The following is a 20,306-nucleotide window of genomic DNA, read 5'->3' as shown; positions in this document are numbered from 1 at the left end:
ATTTTTTGTAAATATGATTTTTTTAATTACTTACTCTACTCATTTATAATTTTAAATTTGTCTGATGTCTGCTACATTCACAGTCATGTTTTTAAATGATAAATTAAAGATAAAAGGAGATATTACTATTGTGGTCCCAGTAAGAGATAAGATCTCGGAAACTGTCCCCACTACCAAATATTTATGAACTGCGCATGCGTACAGAAAAGTGGGAGAACATTAAACACGTAAAACATCCAGAGTGGGAGTAAAAACCGACAACACCCGAAGTCCAATCTCTTGTTCGGAAGATAATACGACGCGTAAAATTCAGTCTTCCATCTCCATCTCTACCATTCAGACCATGTGGTGTTTGATAACAATATTTGATTCATTCCGTGTCTGAGAAGAAAGACATCACCGCGATTTTATTAATCGAACGCAAAAAAATTATTTAAAATAAAGCCGGACTTATTGAATGTTTTAATTTTTTGACTTGTATTTGTTTAATCGTCTGTTAACCTTTTTTTGTCTGCTAATTTATCATGGGTATGTATAAATATATAATAATTCTTTGTTTTAACTTAACTACTGATCAGTATAAATTCAATGATGTATTCAATGATATATTAAGTGTGTATATATGTGTTTATATAAATGTTACAGTTGTTATAAACCATAAACTCCCGGCAAATGCAGTCGAAGTAACTGTGGAGAAAATAACGAATCCAAATAAAATACTCATTAGAGATGTGACCCATGCGGAAAAACTAAAACTAATTACTGAGAAGCTTAAAGTTGTCGCCAAAAAATATAAAATGTCTGCAGAAAATGTTAATGATAGGCCAATCGCAGTTGGTACTGTAAGTATTTAGTTATTAATTTCTTAATTTATATTTTTAAAATCAAATGATACTGAAGTTAGCCATTTAATAATTTTTGATTTCTTTTAAATACGATAAATTATTATAATAAAATATTCAAAAAATTTCACCTACAGCTTTTTAAATTTTCTACATGTGTAACTTTTTTCGTTTTTTTTTTTTGCAATTGATTTGTTGAAAAAAAAAATCCAAAAATTGTTAATTGTCTGTTAACTTATGATACTGAAGTTAGCCGACGTCTAATAATTTTTGGATTTTTTTTAGGCGGTAAATTTCCAAAAAAAAAAAATTGCACCTGTAGTTTTTTAAATTTTCTACATGTGCATATTTTTTGTTTTTTTTTTCTTCAAATTTAATTGTTAAAAAAAAACCAAAAATTTTTAATTGTCTGCTAACTTCAGGATCTTTTATTTCAAATTAAATATGAGTGTGAATGTAGCAGACATCAGACAAATTTAAAATTATTAATAACTAGACTAAATAATGAATAAAATAAAATTGCAAAAAAATGTGCATTTAAAAAATTTTGAAATTAATAAGTGCATTTTCTATAAATATTTTTTTTTTATTACTTACTATATTTATTTATAATTTTAAATTTCTCTGACGTCTGCTACATTCATACTCATAATTAAATAGACTCATAATTAATTTTAAATTTTGTTTATACAGCTCACAATAATTGACAGAAACACTCCTGATGGTATTAATTTACCAGCATGGTACTCTCGGGCCATAATAACTGGATTTAATCGTGATACGCTTAAATATTCAGCATTTTTAGTTGACTATGGCGTCACATTTAAATTATGCCGGCAGGCATTTATTGTTATTGCTCAGGATGATATTCCTGATCAATATTTAACTGAATCAGTCAGTTTATACAAAATTATACCCGCAATAATTAAATCTAGCAACGATGATCGTGTAGACCTTCTTGCTAAGAAGACTTGGTGCCCCGAAGCGATTGATTTGGCAAAACAGCTGATAAGCGCATCTAGGAAGTGTTACTTTGAACTTTCAGCCACTGGAAGAACGGGAAAAAAATACGGGGAGTTGTATCTAATAATTGAGAACCAAATAATTCTTTTGAGAAAGGCGCTTGTGAAAGCGCACACTGCAATTTTTGTTAATGATGATTTATTAGATGTCAAGAGCAGTGACAATTCATTCAGCTCAGCAAAATCCATCAGCTCACCAGCATTAGATTCAGGAAATAACACTGACTCTAATACCACATCAGCTTCAGTTAATTCAGTAGCGCAACGAGTTGGTTTTGAAGAAGTTCTGGTCAGCAGCAATGAACCCTGTCACCGTTTAGCTGACATAGCTTCTGCTAAATTTACTAAAAACATCCATCATGCATTGAACAAATTATCAGTAAGAAGACTAAGAAACATTCAGTCATACATGTGGCCTGCTATCAACAAAGGGCTGGATGTTATGGCCGTGGCACCAACCAAGAGTGGAAAAACTTTCGGATACGTCGCACCAATTGCCAATATGATTATCACAACACGACAGTACCAAGAAGATGGTCAACCGATGGCCTTAATTCTCTGCCCGTCTTCAAAAGAAGTTTTGTATATCAAAGAACACTTCCGGTTAATTCTCTCCGACTTCAACGATATTAAAATAATCGGAGCTTTCAATGGATGCGAGTATCGATCAATTACAGCCCAAATTTACAACGGGTGTCATATATTTATCGCGACCCCGGCCTTTTTATTCCGTTACCTCGAAGATAAGGATAGCGGAGCCCCGGTTAAGTTTAGCAGCATAAATCATCTGGTGATTGATCATCTAGATGATTTATTACTCAAGCACGTGGACACTTTGATCCCTCTGTTGAAGAAATATACACCCTTTGGTAAGAAAAAAGCTCAGAGCTCACGACTGATGGCTTTGCAAACGATAGGAGTCGCCAGACAATGGTCCAGCTTGCTTGGAACCTTTACAAAGAATGCCTTAAAGAATCCATTTTACTGCATCGGTTCGTTTGCTGATGCCACGATTTTTTGCGGGATCCAATTGAGGACTAGGTCGATTCTCAAGGCACAGAAACTTGCCAAGACTGAAGAACTGTTGGAGAAAAACTATCTGTTAGTTAAGACAATGATCGTCTGTGCAGAAGGTGATGAAGCTCATGAGCTCAATAATTATTTGTCGAGTAAAAATATTCGCACGTTGTATGTTCCTGAGGATATAGTAAGAGCTGAGATCGTAGATGCTAAAGGTCAATGGGACAGAGGAATAGCAGGCAACTACGAGGTACTGATTTGTACTGACAGAGCTCTGCCGATTCTAGAGGTAACAGATGTCGACTGGTTGATTCATTACTCAATCGCCGTGCCGACAAAGTCTACTTTCCTATTCCGCTTCTCAACTCTCATGACTAATTTGAGAAAAAAATCTCCGACCACTGAGGTCACTATTTTTATTGACGAAACCAATGACGTACAATTGCGTAGTATATTAAATCTAGTTGAAAGATCTGGTTACAAATTGTCTGCTGAGCAGAAGAATGCATTTGAACGCGTTTACGTTAACTTGGAACGTCAGAAAAAAAATTATCCGATTTGTGATAACATAAAAGCCTTTGGAAACTGTGAGAAAGGGAATGCCTGCACATTCAGACACTGTTTCATTGCTGAAGTTGATACTCCGATGACACCAGTGACCGTTGGAGACAAAGTTAAAATGACAATTACTTATGTCCATGACGCAACACATTTTTCGGCAAAGATACAAGAGTACACCGACAGCCAGGGAAATAAGCACATGGTTTCAGCGGCAGCGCACGTGGAAATCGAGTCAAAGGTATATCAGTATTTTGCAGCGATGCGTAATCGGCGCAAGTGTCACAGTGTCGAAGTCGGCGGAATTTACGGGTATGATGAAAGACTTGACGAGTATTGTCGGGTCCAGATTATTAATGTTGTGAAAAAAAATGACGATGACAAACCTCTGGTTGTTGATTTGAGAAATATTGATTCGGGATATATTTACGCACACCAAAATGTAAGTTACTATATTTTTTTATTAATTAATAATTGATAAACAAAATTTATAAATTTATTATTTTTAATTTACAGGTAAGCAGATTGAGGGAAATGCCAAAAGAATTAGCAGAAGCTCCAGCTCATATTGTTGAAGTATTTTTGTCAAATATATCACCTTATGACAAAGAAATTGAATGGAATGTCAGAGCTAATAAATGTACTATGAGTTGGTTTACTGAACAATTGGAAGCGCCTTGTACTTCTTTACGAGGAACTGTAAGTCTGGAATAATATTTTTTTTATTTAAAAATTTTTTATTGAAAATTGACTAACGTTTTTTTAAATTCTTCAGGTCGTTTTACACTTCGGCAATACCTTGTGGGTAGACCCGCTAGAAGTAAGGATGCAAATCAGTATCGCAAATAAGGAATTGCACAAAAGTTCTCTGAAAGATCATTTGATTAAAAAGAAATACGGAGTTGCTAATGATAATCATATTAAATTACTGAAAAAAATGTGTAGTTACGCGGACATGATGGAGTTAGAGTAGGACTTTATTAGCAGAGAGAATTTATTTATAAAGACATGACAATATTAATTTATAAGATATTATATTTATATGACAGATATTTTTGTTAAATGAATTTCTAAAAGTCGCGCTAGACTACAGTATTAAAATACAAAGAGTATTTTAAAATATATAAATACTTTATTTTAAAGTAATTAGAGCAGGGACACTAATTTTTGACCCTACACGCTGAAAAAAAAGTGGTAATACTTGCCATCTTAACGAAGTAATTATTCCCATCCTTAGATTTTAATGATTCTCATTCTTTTATGTTAACTTTTCCTATCGGAGATGGTAAGTATTCTTATCCGTGATGATAATCATTACTATCTTAGAAGGCAAAATCAAAAATTTTTCAGACATAAGAAATATATTACCCTGAAGTTAGCAGACAATGAGTAATTTTCGGATTTTTTTTTTCACCAAATCAATTACAAAAAAAAAAAAAACTAAAAATATGCACATGTAGAAAAATTAAAAAACTACAGGTGCAATTTTTTCAAATATTTTTTTTTTATGGTTTATCGTCTAAAAAAAAATTCAAAAATTATTAGACGTCTGCTAACTTCAGTATCATAGAAATATTACTATCTAGATGGTAACTATTACTATCGGCAATAGTAATTATTACTGTACGAGAAACGAATAGTTAACATAAAAGCATGATAATTATTATCACATACAGATGGTAATTATTCCCTATTGCAAGATGGTAATAGTTAGCATTTTTTTCAGCGTGTATGCAATCTGCGGACACGTCATTTGACATTTGAAGAATATAAAAAATATTCTTACTAATAAATGTAATCAAAGTATTTATAGATAAGACGTAACTGTGATGTTTTTACTTTGTATTGATCGTCTTATCGAAATTGTTGGTGTCCAAAACTGATACCGGTATCCAGAACCGGTACTTAATATATAAGTATAAAAATATTCCAATTTATACTTAATTCATTCCAATTGATTTAATGTTTAATTCATAATTTATGAAATCAGTAGATAAAATTTTTATTAATAGAATTGACTTTTGTTTCTCAAATGAATATAGGGCAGAGGTATAACTTTCGGCCACTTTAGGGCCAGTTTTGGACACTTGAAAAATTTAAATAAAACAATTTGTTAAAGACGCAATGATATAATTAATTTTTTAAATCTGTTCAATGATACTTTTATCAAGTCATTGCAATGCGAGTTTTTTTTATACTTTTTCATTAATTAAAATAAAGTATTAAATGTCCAAAAATGGAGCAGTGGCCGTAAATGGCACAGATAGAATGCTACCAAGACGATTTTGTAGTAACTGTTCAAAATTTACTCGTCAGTATCTAAGTAGCCGAGTGTCCTGACCGCTTCATTTATTTTTTGAGATCCAAACTATTCTATAAATCATTTGTCTATCACCAATAATTTACTATTTTTGTACTAGAAACAGTTTCAGCTTTATAATGTAATAATGTGTTGTATGCTCAAATAAATAATTATTTAAACAATTTAATTATAAGTAAATAATACTGCAAAATTTTGATTTCTGTGATTGTCAACTTCTTTATTATTTTTTTTTGTTTTTTCAATTAAGTTAGAAGTAAGATATGAGGCAATTAACTTTGCACAATCAGTATGAATTGAAACCTAATCCTAGTTTACGAAGTTGTATACATAAATCCATCATGATTATTACGTAATTATAAAAATAGATAGATAGATAGATAGATAGATAGATAAATATATTTATTTGATCCTAGAGCCGTAGCTCCCTGAGGACCATAAAAAAATACAAAAAATCTTATAAAATATATACATGTGTATTAGGGTGGTACTTATTTTGGACTTTTTTTAATTTTTATGCTCCCAGAGGCTTATGTGGTTCGAAATAAATAAAAAAAAATATCCTCAAAGTTTCAGGTCTCTATCTCAATTTCAACCCGTGCCGCACAGCGATGTAAGTTTCCCATTTAAATAACACGGGGTTATTGGCATTGAACAATTAATTTTCTATTCTGGCTAAAGTAATTGTTTAAAAAATTTGAAACTCTGTAGACTTTATCCTTATATTAGCAGCTACTCCTCAGAATTTTTACAGATTTTCAGCTACTATAATTTTGGGGATACAGCATGATCAAAAAAAAGAAAAAAATTATTTTATTTATTTTGATCTAAAATTTTTTTCAAATTACATATCAAACCACTCTGCATCCTTATCAGGAGTTCTTACTTTTTTTCATTCTCGCACCCAAGTGGGTGAACGGCATATCTTTGTTGCACTAATACAGTAATCAGGAGCTTTGGACGAGTTTTTTTTTTTGAACAAACGAATATTTTCAAAAAATTAAAGCGCAGTTCGCTAAATAAGACAATAGTGCGTTAATGTGCAGTAGAGTGAAAAAAAGTAAGAACCACATAAGCCTCTGGGAGCATAAGAATTCGAAAAAGTCCAAAATAAGGACCACCCTAATGTGTATGTTTTACATTTTAACAAAAAGATTAATTAATTAATTATTGACATTCAAAAAAATGATTGAAACAAGCAATCTTAAATTCTTCAAAAGTTTGCATTGTCGTTAGTTCTGGCGGTAAAGAATTCCATACATGCATACCATGAATTAAAAACGAGTTTTCTATGTGCGACTAATAATAGATTATTGTTGTTCAAGTTGATCTTTCAGAGTAAAGTTAATTTTTTTTAATGAATTAAGTCGATAATTATATCATGAGTTAGTTAATACTATTGGACTCCAGAGTTTTAAAAGTTTACACTTTAATAAAATATATAGGAGTGGAAACATGATAAGGAATAAAACATTGAGTACCATTTTTTTAAATGTTATTACAACATGAAGTTATTATTACTATTACATCTCATATATTCTTACATTTTCTCGTAGTAAATATTAAATACAAACAATTATTTTAATTCTTAATAGAGTAAAAATTTTAAATGTCAATATCGGGTTTAGTTTTCATTCTCAGTTAAGTTATTTTTCCTTCCAATTTTACGGTAAAATTCCATTATATATCTATTTTTTTCATGTGAGGGTTGAATTATTCTTTCTAAATCATTATTTGACAAGTGGATATATAATTTCCTAACAAAAGTACCAGGAAGTTGTAGTTCATCAAAAATATTATAAATAATTTCTTCAGAATCTTTTATGTAACAAACTCTTTTAAAAACTCTTAGCAATTTAAAAAAAAGCATACGGTCATACATAGGATACTCTGGAAAAATAAGTTCACTAGGTTCACGTTCGAGTATACTCACCAAATCAACAGACTTTAAGTACTGTGCCGAGTAATGAATATTTTTATGTAAAACCTCGAAAAATGTGATATTAGTTCCTTCTATTTTATTTTTTTTCATTTTTTCAACTTCTGACCGACACAGAGCTAAATCATGATCGAATTCTCCGGTACTAACAGCTTCAATATTTCGATCGCATACGTAAAGACCTGCTGCTATTAATTTCACGATGTGTACTTTAATAATTTTAATATAAACTTGTTGATGTGTTGATTCGATCTTATACTCGATAGGTAATTTATTATCAGAATCCAGAGCATTAACATCAACACCGACATTTAGCAGATAACGCATAACATCTAAAGAGCAGAAGCAAAGACTGAGAGCGTAATGAAGTAACAATTGGGATTGAAAGAATGTAAATAAATTAATATTATTATTATTAACATCAATCGTATCAGCAAATTGAAATAGCCACTCATATAACATCTTCCAGTTTTTAGCCGGAATAGCTACATGAAAATTTGTTACAGTCTCATCACGCCATGTAAATTGACAAAAAAGATCAGGCCCATATTTTATTAATGCATCCATGGCATCGTAGTTTTCTCTTATAATAGCGTAGGTAATAGGAGTTCTTCCCGTTGCACATTTACTATTAATGTTAGCATTGTTATCTAATAATAATGTTATAATGTCCTTTTTTCCGTCCATGGCGGCAAGGTGCAATAAAGTTCCATCGTTATCATTAAGACGAATAACATCGAACCTGGTATGATTATCTGCGCCGTTTACTATCAAATATTTGACAATATCGCAATTTGCGAATTTTACGATGTCAACTAATGTTGTTGCTTCAGTTGCTGAAATTCGTTGGTGTATATCAGCACCAAGTTCTATTAACTTTTTAAATATTTTATAATTCCCGACTCGCAAAGCCTTACGTAGAGGATTTCCGAAATCTGGATGAGTTTCATTAATATTGAAATTGATAGTTGTTAAATTATTTATGTAATCTTCGTTTTGAGATTCAATAGCGCGAATGAGATCACGGCATTCGTTGGCTCCACTTTCGCGTTCAGATTGCTGCATTTTTGATTGTCGTATTCTTGATTTTCTGTGATGCGGACTTGTAACACCTGGTGTTGTTACCGTTTGACGATGGAAAAAAAAATTTTTTTCACTTGATGAATCCCGCTATACAAAAAAAAATGAATGGAAGTTTAGTTTGGTTTTAAGTCAAAGATTATTTCTCTATGCAACTTAATAAGTTTAAACATTTTTTATGTTATTTGATTAGAATCTTACACTGGGCGAAAATATTAATGTATGCAAAAATAACTCATAAATTTTTATGTGACCTTTTCAAAAAACTGTAACTAAATAAAAAATAGCCGTCATGCAATATAAATATATACCACGATATATGTAAAAACATACATACATTACTTAAAAAATATATATACATACACGGAGAAAAATGTTGGTTCAAAATCTACCAATTTTTATTATGCTGTCGACGAAACTTGAAACAGGAAGGGAAGCATCCACAAAATTATTATGCTCATACGAAAAATTATTATGCTGTATCATAATACTTACTACGCGCGAGACACTTATCGATAAGATTTAATAAAAATTACTTCCATACATTATAATAGTTGTGATGCAGCATAATAATTTTTCATAAGAGCATAATAATTTTTTGGATGCTTCCCTTCCTGTTTCAAGTTTCGTCGACAGCATAATAAAAATTGGTAGATTTTGAACCAACATTTTTCTCCGTGTATATATATATTGCTCATTCAAGCAGATATATTTTTTGTGACCAGTGCATAAAAAAATTTTTAATTAATATAAATATTTGCTTACCTCCGATGTGTAGAAATGATTTATTCTTTAAAATATTGAATGTTCAAATTTCCAGTTTAAAATTGAGTTTTGAAACACGTGTTACGATTGATGAACTTCCAACAGGCGAGACAAGAGCAACTGTTCAGAATTTTTCTGACGAAATGAAGCCCTTAATGAGATTCTACCTGGGGTACTCGAGTAATTACAATTTTTACTCATACTATGCATACATTTTTTTTACCCTCAAAGCCCTCAAGAATGATATTGTGTTCGACAAAGACCATCTGCCTCGGACCCTCATTAAAAGAAGCGATTTAAAACGATTTGTAATGTTAAATGCTCATAAGAAGGGTGATTCAAAAGTATTCAAAATATTCAAATGCATTAAAAAGTATTTACAATTTTTTTTTTTTAATGGTTTCAAATCGCTTCTTTGAATAAGAGCGAATATGGAGTTATTTCTTTGAAAAAATTTATATAAATCATCCATGTTTTATTCGATACAGGTAACTAAAGGATGCAGTCATTTAAAAAAAGAACGCAGAATTTTTTTTTCTAATGATTTTTCGAAGTGGGTCTGTCGTGCCCCGGAGTATTACATCGGTACGAATTAATGTGGCGCGAAAATGAGTAAATTGAATGCAATTCATGGTGAAAATAATTTTTCAGGTCGCCCCATATGAGTTACAGCATCTCATAGCGGGTCACAACACAAAAGTGGGCAAAGTGGCCCTCTGAAAGGTTTACGCTGCACCAAATTTCTTTTCGGGGATCAATTGACTTAAAATAAATTCTTGATCCTCCGTGGCACGAAAATAAGTAAAGTAAATTCAAAAAAAATTTTTACTCACGAAAATTAAAAAAAAAAATCGGTCTATAAGTTGACCATGCGGGCCAGCCCCAAAACTTCCCGCTGTTTTCGAGCTCGTTGAGCTCGCAAATACTTTTGTATGCCATTGTTTTGTAAAAAACCATTTTTTAGCATTTATTTCTCCCACGATATCTCGCGAACGAATTAACCGATTTTGATGGTTGAGGCGGCAATCGGCGTGTTTTATCAAGTTCTAAAGCTGATCAAATTTTGAAATTGATTTATCCAGTCGTTTTTGAGAAATTTCAAAAAAACCAAAAAAAAAAATCGTTTTTGAATTCTTTCGTCAACGGTTTCTCTTGGAAGAGAGAACCGATTTTGATGGTTGAGGTGGCATTCGACGCGGCTTATAAAGTTTTAGAGCTGATTAGATTTTGGAATCAATCCATCGAGCAAATTAAAAGTTATCCAAATAAAACATTTTTGAAAAAATTTTATTTTTGGAATATCTCCGAACGCACTCTACCGATTAAGCTCAAATTTTTACAGCTTCGATATTAACAAGCCGCGTCGAATGACACCTCCAAGATCAAAATCGGTTCATCCGTTCAAGAGTTATGAATATTTACATACACACGTACATACGTACGTACGTACGTACACACATACTATAACAGGGCTATGCTGCTACTCTGGTCGTCCTTTATCAAGGGCGCCACTGGAAGTGATAACGGCCTCCCAGAGCCGGATCTTAGATCATCAGGGTCGTTGTAAATTAATTAATTTGTAAGAGAAGGAAGAGGAAGGATAATTTATAATTATTAACACTTTATTTAAATAATAATTTTTACCTTTATTTGTATGACTTTATAAACCTTTTATACCTTGTAACACTTATAAACCTTATTACTACCGTCAACTACCTTTGACGTTTTAAAACTTATTTAAGCCAACTACCTTTGGCTATAACACACACACACTCACACTAAGTCCCCTGGACTATAATACACACACTCGACTTAAGTAAACCTTAACAATCGTCCACGCGGTCACCAAGACCCTCTACGTGGCTAAAACCTTATTTTTATTTTCACGCGGTCCCCTGGACCCTCTACGCGACTTTTACCTTAACAATTAATTCATTCACGCGGTCCCCTGGACCCTCTACGTGATCTAAAACCTTTACAATAATTCACGCGGTCACCTTGACCCTCAACGTGATTTTACCACTAACAATTTTACTATCACTAACACTGTTTTCACTTTTAACCCACACATTCTTTTAACAATTTTCCTTTGACCAATATTAAAATCCTCCAATTCAATTCACCGTTTAAAATTACAAATCAATTATATACAACCAATTAACCGTCCTTCATTAACAATAAAATTAATTAATTAAAATTTAGTTTAAAGATATTATTATTAATTAATTAATTTTTAATCAACTGTCTCACTATTACTTTTATTTCCATTTTCATTTTATCTGTAACCACAATAAATTTACGTCAGAATTTCCAATACCACATTTACCCGATCCTCCAAAGTATGCGTCACTGACTACTTTTGACTTTCCTTGATTCTTTTCTGTTCCGTTCAGACACTTGATTTTCTTTTATTGTTATTAACTTAAATTACGATAATTTATTAATTACTATTATTTAATAATGTTAATTATTGATTAATTAAATTTTATCTCAGACCTTTCGTGTCTGTTAACTTTGTCTTATTCAGTTATTTAACGGTCTCTTTATAAATTTCAATTTATTTATTCAATTAATTTTATTTAATTTTATTTACATAATTTTATTTATTTGTTTTAATTAATTTCTTTTCTTTTACTTGAACTAGACCCTGGAATTTCTGGCTTGTGTTTTACACAATGGGCCTAGAAATTTCTACAACGCAATAATTCCGGCAATGGCCTGGAATTATGAACGACACCCTGGATCCGGCTAAAGGGCCTGGATCTGGTTAGACAAACGTCTGGCTTAAATTAATTTTAACAAAATTTACACTAATTAATCTATTACGGGCCTAGACGCGGATTTACCCGACGAACGACTAAGTATTTACGTGAGTTAAATTAATATTCTGGCTTGGGCCTAGAACAATTAATTTCATTAATACCTGATTTTATTTTTGATGTTTTCCGGTAGCTTTGTCTCCGTCTGGTGGTTCGTCTCGTCAGGTTCCTTTGGCTCTCCGTCTTGTTCGTCAAAGTTCCAAATTTACTTGTACTCTACTGCGTTAATTCAGCGTCTCCATCCTCGGTGATCTGTCCAGTTGTATGTGTACGTCTTGATGGCTACCCGGCCCTGCCGGTTCTGCCTTTGTACGTCTTGATGGCTACCCGGCCCTGCCGGTTCTGCCTTTTTACGTCTTGATAGCTTCCCGGCCCTGCCGGTTCTGTCTTTTTACGTCTTGATAGCTTCCCGGCCCTGCCGGTTCTGTGTGTCCTCTGCTGCTGTCTTGCGTTTTTAATAATTTTGCTCGAGTATCTTCGGTGGCTATCGGAAAACCACTCCTCTACTAATTTATGATTGGGCCTAGCGTAAGAGTATTTTCAATCAGCGCGCCCGGCGACAAGTCGAAAAACTCATTAAATTGCTCGTTTGGGGTTGCGGGCAGGGTAAATGACCATCAGCGAAAAATCGCGATTTTGGTCAATAAAATAACTCAATTTTCCCTGTTACACTCCCCCCTGCCAGACTGTTGCCCGGGTTAGCGATAATTGGAAATACCGGTCCAACTTAGTGTTCATACATGAAGGCCTTGAAATTGACTTGATGTTTCCGATATTATTATTTCGATAGACAAAGATGATGTAGTTGAAATCGAGTCTACTACTTGTGATTCTGTAACTGGCTCGCTGGACTGCCTAGTTACAGAGGTTGGAAATGACATGTCAGCTTCTGAATAAATTGGTTTCTTCACTGGTTTAGATTTGGTCTTCGAGTTATTTACTTCTGAGTCTTTAATTATTTTTCTCTTGCCTAACTATCGAGGCCACCGAATTACAGTTGAGATTCCGATCTAGCTGTCCTAGATCTACTGATACAATTTTAATTTTCTATTATGTGGACTGATGGGCTTCCGACTTCCATACAACTTAGTGACTGATCATCTCTGGTGCTAGAAAATATTCTCTTGATGTTACGACATTTGTTGGCATTGTAGCTAGATGCAAGTTATTGCCTGGAATGAAATGTTGCGGCGAAGTTGATACTTCACTGGCCTGCACTGCTTCATACCGGCTATCTGGTAATGGAGAAGGGCCTGGATGAGAACACTGCGGCGAAGTCGAGACTTCATCGGCCTGCAATATCCTCAACCGGCTGATATTACTGTCTAAAGTCGTTTATTTAACCCCTTTATTATTCCATGGACATTTTGAGCCGACGGGGAGTTCGGTCCTGGTGTTAATCGTTTTCCAGTTGTTTCCAGGGCTGTCTTTATCCTCTTGATGACTTGGAATTTTATTATTTTGCAACGAATTTTCAGGTAGATTATTCTTTACGAACACCAGTTGATTACAGTTATGTCTGGAATGGCCAATTTCAAAACACACGTTGCAAACTTCCCGTCTTGGGTTTATACAAGCTCTGAACAGGTGACCGTATATCCCACAGTTAAAACACGGTTTGGTAAATCTCGGAAAAGCTGACGAAGCTTTACCAAACCTGGATTTAAATCTGGAAACACATTTAATTTGCTGGTAATGTTGCTGTGATTTCATTTGGCCTTGACTGGAATTAATCTGAGCTGAATTCTGCTGAGTTTGATGACTGATGTTGTTAGCTGTAGTCTGAACTCCATATTTATTCTCATATATTCCAGATGATTTAGATCTCATAGGATTACAACTAGAGGGTTCTGACTCTTCTTTATAAATCACGTCATTGACTGGAGACTGCATTATGTTAAGTCTGGGTTTTTCTGGATATTCTACTAGTTGAGTGCCGATAGTAGGTTGTTGAGCTTCCTCAATGCAGCGAGTTGCTTCGTGTAGAGCATTGAGTAGATTTTCGTATGTAGTAACGGGTCTGGCGAAAACTAGAGTTCTCAACTCGTCTGTTAAACGATTACGGATACACTCAACTTGTTCAGCTACTGGTGGAGGTCTCTGCATCGCCTGGTATTTTTGCTGGATCTTTAATGCAAACTCAGTTACGTTATCTTCAGGTCTCATTTTCATCCTGCTAATCTCCATTATTAATTGTTGGTCAGTTGCAGAGCTCCCAAATGCCTTTTTAAGCTCTTGTTTAAAATGTGCGTAGTTCACCCAACGAAGATAGTTGACATCAAACCAACGTGCTGCAGCTCCTCGTAAAATGTAGCTCATTGCTTTCAACAGTTCTTGTTCTGTCCATCCTTCTCTGTGAGCTCTGGCTTCAGCTGCGTGCAGGAAGTCATTCACCGTCATATTTTCTTGCGGAAAATGCAAATTGCCCATTTTTAGACTATGTAGAATATTTTTCCACCTTTTTCCATCAGGATAAGACTCATTGGACCTGCCTAGATTCTGTTGAAAAGCTGGAGTAGGAGCGGGTACCCTCGGCGAATTGTCAAAACCATTCTGGGCCTGAGGATAATCCCCTGCTCTTTTTCTCCGGTAATCATTGTTGCTATTTTGATTTGACGATGGAATCTGGCGATGTTGACCCATTTCTTGTTGTTGTTTTAATTGTAGTTGGCGTATTTGATCTTGGAGGTAGTTTATACGATATCCAATCAATATCTGACTGTCTTGATTAGCTCTATGACTCTGATAATTATCTGGTTGACTGTGCATCTGAGATTGTTGAATTCCAATTGATTGTAGGTATTGAGGCCCATAACTTGGTGGTCTTATCGCAGCTGGATACTCCCCCCTCACCAAACCTTGACCCATCGGGGCAAAGGTTGAACCGTATGACTTAAATTCAGCTGCTCTCGAATTTACTGAAGAATTTGAACACCAGGAGTTTTCCCATGAATTCAACCTGTCTGTAATTTCTTTATTTGAAATTAGAACTTCTCTAACCAATTGAGACAATCGATTTATTGATGCAGCAGTTTCTTCGTTAATTTTTCTTTGATTAGATGACGATTGACGTATTTGCTGCATATTATTGTCTAATTGGTTGAATAATCGTTGCGTTTCTGATGAAATATCGCCTCCGAATTGATGTATTCCGCCACTATTTTCAAATCGATCATTTATTGCTTTCTTTTGCCAAAGTACTTGCCTATGAATGTCCTGGGCCTGCGTACTGGGTGGAAAATCCAACCCATCAGCGGCTATGAACAATTCATGGCTACCTCTATTTAAAATTGGAGTTAATGAATTAGTCTTACTTCTTGAAGTCACCCAAGGTGTTGTTCTCGTTGATGTTGAAAATGTAAGCACTGTTGATGATGTAAGTGATGCACTTGAGTTGGGTGTGTTTGTCAAGCAGCTGCAATCGTTTCCTGCTGACAACCGACGCGTCTTCATGACTCCAATATTGTCTAAATCTTGTAATTGAGTAAACATTTTGATGTTTACAATGTTTGACAATTTATAAATTTAAAACAAAAATTTGTCAACTCAAAAGAATGTTGATCGTTTTGTTATTAAATTTAAGTATGACAAATCTTAATCTTTTGTTTTAAATTTTAAGTCCAAAGAAACTTAATCGTTTTGTTTTTCGATTTTATGTCCGAGGATTATTCTAAATATAGAATTATGACGTGTCCCAAAATTAAGTGAAGTCTAAGCCAACGACTACTTTACTTAATCATATTTTCCGTGATAATTATCCTAAACATTTCTAGTTTTATATTAGTTATCATTATTTTGTAAAATTACATTTTTCCACGAAATTTTCTTTACCGCCAAAATATTTTTCATATAAAACTTTTTCCACGATGACCACACTTTTTCAAAATTAATTTTTAGCACCAATTTTTGACTTAATAAAATTTTTCCCAAACACTCAAAATTTTGCTTTTTCTTTCCGCACAACCATCCACTTTATTTGCCAATTATAATTAAACTCCTCAACCTTACTCTTACAAATTTTTACGGGGGTTTTTCAAAGTTGGGCGCCAAATATAACAGGGCTATGCTGCTACTCTGGTCGTCCTTTATCAAGGGCGCCACTGGAAGTGATAACGGCCTCCCAGAGCCGGATCTTAGATCATCAGGGTCGTTGTAAATTAATTAATTTGTAAGAGAAGGAAGAGGAAGGATAATTTATAATTATTAACACTTTATTTAAATAATAATTTTTACCTTTATTTGTATGACTTTATAAACCTTTTATACCTTGTAACACTTATAAACCTTATTACTACCGTCAACTACCTTTGACGTTTTAAAACTTATTTAAGCCAACTACCTTTGGCTATAACACACACACACTCACACTAAGTCCCCTGGACTATAATACACACACTCGACTTAAGTAAACCTTAACAATCGTCCACGCGGTCACCAAGACCCTCTACGTGGCTAAAACCTTATTTTTATTTTCACGCGGTCCCCTGGACCCTCTACGCGACTTTTACCTTAACAATTAATTCATTCACGCGGTCCCCTGGACCCTCTACGTGATCTAAAACCTTTACAATAATTCACGCGGTCACCTTGACCCTCAACGTGATTTTACCACTAACAATTTTACTATCACTAACACTGTTTTCACTTTTAACCCACACATTCTTTTAACAATTTTCCTTTGACCAATATTAAAATCCTCCAATTCAATTCACCGTTTAAAATTACAAATCAATTATATACAACCAATTAACCGTCCTTCATTAACAATAAAATTAATTAATTAAAATTTAGTTTAAAGATATTATTATTAATTAATTAATTTTTAATCAACTGTCTCACTATTACTTTTATTTCCATTTTCATTTTATCTGTAACCACAATAAATTTACGTCAGAATTTCCAATACCACATTTACCCGATCCTCCAAAGTATGCGTCACTGACTACTTTTGACTTTCCTTGATTCTTTTCTGTTCCGTTCAGACACTTGATTTTCTTTTATTGTTATTAACTTAAATTACGATAATTTATTAATTACTATTATTTAATAATGTTAATTATTGATTAATTAAATTTTATCTCAGACCTTTCGTGTCTGTTAACTTTGTCTTATTCAGTTATTTAACGGTCTCTTTATAAATTTCAATTTATTTATTCAATTAATTTTATTTAATTTTATTTACATAATTTTATTTATTTGTTTTAATTAATTTCTTTTCTTTTACTTGAACTAGACCCTGGAATTTCTGGCTTGTGTTTTACACAATGGGCCTAGAAATTTCTACAACGCAATAATTCCGGCAATGGCCTGGAATTATGAACGACACCCTGGATCCGGCTAAAGGGCCTGGATCTGGTTAGACAAACGTCTGGCTTAAATTAATTTTAACAAAATTTACACTAATTAATCTATTACGGGCCTAGACGCGGATTTACCCGACGAACGACTAAGTATTTACGTGAGTTAAATTAATATTCTGGCTTGGGCCTAGAACAATTAATTTCATTAATACCTGATTTTATTTTTGATGTTTTCCGGTAGCTTTGTCTCCGTCTGGTGGTTCGTCTCGTCAGGTTCCTTTGGCTCTCCGTCTTGTTCGTCAAAGTTCCAAATTTACTTGTACTCTACTGCGTTAATTCAGCGTCTCCATCCTCGGTGATCTGTCCAGTTGTATGTGTACGTCTTGATGGCTACCCGGCCCTGCCGGTTCTGCCTTTGTACGTCTTGATGGCTACCCGGCCCTGCCGGTTCTGCCTTTTTACGTCTTGATAGCTTCCCGGCCCTGCCGGTTCTGTCTTTTTACGTCTTGATAGCTTCCCGGCCCTGCCGGTTCTGTGTGTCCTCTGCTGCTGTCTTGCGTTTTTAATAATTTTGCTCGAGTATCTTCGGTGGCTATCGGAAAACCACTCCTCTACTAATTTATGATTGGGCCTAGCGTAAGAGTATTTTCAATCAGCGCGCCCGGCGACAAGTCGAAAAACTCATTAAATTGCTCGTTTGGGGTTGCGGGCAGGGTAAATGACCATCAGCGAAAAATCGCGATTTTGGTCAATAAAATAACTCAATTTTCCCTGTTACAATACATACACTCGGGCATCAAGTGAAATTAGTCAGGATAGCTTCCTAGAACCTCAAAACGTCAAAATCTGATAGAAATTCGGTTTTTGCAAATCGGACCGAAACCAATGGATAGTTCAACTGGTAGAGCACTCGGCGCGATACCGAATTGGTCTGGGTTCGATTCCCAGTTCGGGCTATCTATATTTTTCTCAATTTATCTATAAATTGTCTTATTGAGAAGGTTATTTGCATGTTTGCATGTTTAGGTTTCCACTATATTTAAATGGTGTATTACCGTACGATGGACGGTGTGGCTCAATAAGTTATAGATCAAATTGAACAGAATATAGTATAGGACCGGATAGCTCAACTGGTAGAGCACTCGGCGCGATACCGAATTGGTCTGGGTTCGATTCCCAGTTCGGGCTATCTATATTTTTCTCAATTTATCTATAAATTGTCTTATTGAGAAGGTTATTTGCATGTTTGCATGTTTAGGTTTCCACTATATTTAAATGGTACCGAATCAAATGGACTTTTTTGAATTTTTATGCTCCCAGAGGCTTATGTGGTTCGAAATAAATAAAAAAAAATATCCTCAAAGTTTCAGGTCTCTATCTCAATTTCAACCCGTGCCGCACAGCGATGTAAGTTTCCCATTTAAATAACACGGGGTTATTGGCATTGAACAATTAATTTTCTATTCTGGCTAAAGTAATTGTTTAAAAAATTTGAAACTCTGTAGACTTTATCCTTATATTAGCAGCTACTCCTCAGAATTTTTACAGATTTTCAGCTACTATAATTTTGGGGATACAGCATGATCAAAAAAAAAAAAAAAATTATTTTATTTATTTTGATCTAAAATTTTTTTCAAATTACATATCAAACCACTCTGCATCCTTATCAGGAGTTCTTACTTTTTTTCATTCTCGCACCCAAGTGGGTGAACGGCATATCTTTGTTGCACTGATACAGTAATCAGGAGCTTTGGACGAGTTTTTTTTTTTTTTGAACAAACGAATATTTTCAAAAAATTAAAGCGCAGTTCGCTAAATAAGACAATAGTGCGTTAATGTGCAGTAGAGTGAAAAAAAGTAAGAACCACATAAGCCTCTGGGAGCATAAGAATTCGAAAAAGTCCAAAATAAGGACCACCCTAATGTGTATGTTTTACATTTTAACAAAAAGATTAATTAATTAATTATTGACATTCAAAAAAATTATTGAAACAAGCAATCTTAAATTCTTCAAAAGTTTGCATTGTCGTTAGTTCTGGCGGTAAAGAATTCCATACATGCATACCATTAATTAAAAACGAGTTTTCTATGTGCGACTAATAATAGATTATTGTTGTTCAAGTTGATCCTTCAGAGTAAAGTTAATTTTTTTTAATGAATTAAGTCGATAATTATATCATGAGTGAATTATTACTATTGGACTTCAGAGTTTTAAAAGTTTACACTTTAATAAAATATATAAGAGTGGAAACATGATAAGGAATAAAACATTGAGTACCATTTTTTTAAATGTTATTACAACATGAAGTTATTATTACTATTACATCTCATATATTCTTACATTTTCTTGTAGTAAATATTAAATACAAACAATAATTTTAATTCTTAATATAGTAAAAATTTTAAATGTCAATATCGGGTTTAGTTTTCATTCTCAGGTAAGTTATTTTTCCTTCCAATTTTACGGTAAAATTCCATTATATATCTTTTTTTTTCATGTGAGGGTTGAATTATTTTTTCTAAATCATTATTTGACAAGTGGATATATATATTCCTAACGAAAGTACCAGGAAGTTGTAGTTCATAAAAAATATTATAAATAATTTCTTCAGAATCTTTTATGTAACAAACTCTTTTAAAA

The 20,306-nt window shown here is 33.5% G+C and overlaps 2 protein-coding genes across 2 annotated transcripts; one reads left to right on the top strand and one right to left on the bottom strand.

Moving 5' to 3' along the window:
* Positions 1-280: 280 nt before the first annotated feature.
* Positions 281-5,948, top strand: LOC130668242 (putative ATP-dependent RNA helicase TDRD12). The gene is made up of 5 exons (XM_057470426.1): positions 281-528; positions 646-842; positions 1,536-3,884; positions 3,959-4,141; positions 4,218-5,948. The coding sequence occupies exons 1-5, from the start codon at positions 525-527 to the stop codon at positions 4,413-4,415; spliced, it is 2,931 nt and encodes a 976-aa protein (XP_057326409.1). The 5' UTR covers positions 281-524; the 3' UTR covers positions 4,416-5,948.
* Positions 5,949-7,386: 1,438 nt separating this feature from the next.
* LOC130668570 (putative ankyrin repeat protein RF_0381) lies at positions 7,387-8,766 on the bottom strand. The gene has a single exon (XM_057470918.1). It carries the CDS (start codon positions 8,764-8,766, stop codon positions 7,387-7,389), a length of 1,380 nt encoding a protein of 459 aa, XP_057326901.1.
* Positions 8,767-20,306: the final 11,540 nt, after the last annotated feature.

Source organism: Microplitis mediator, chromosome 5 (genome assembly GCF_029852145.1).
Source record: "Microplitis mediator isolate UGA2020A chromosome 5, iyMicMedi2.1, whole genome shotgun sequence".
Taxonomy (NCBI): Eukaryota; Metazoa; Arthropoda; class Insecta; order Hymenoptera; family Braconidae; genus Microplitis; species Microplitis mediator.
The sequence above is the reverse complement of the archived record's forward strand: the minus strand, read 5'-3'. Positions and strand labels throughout refer to the sequence as shown.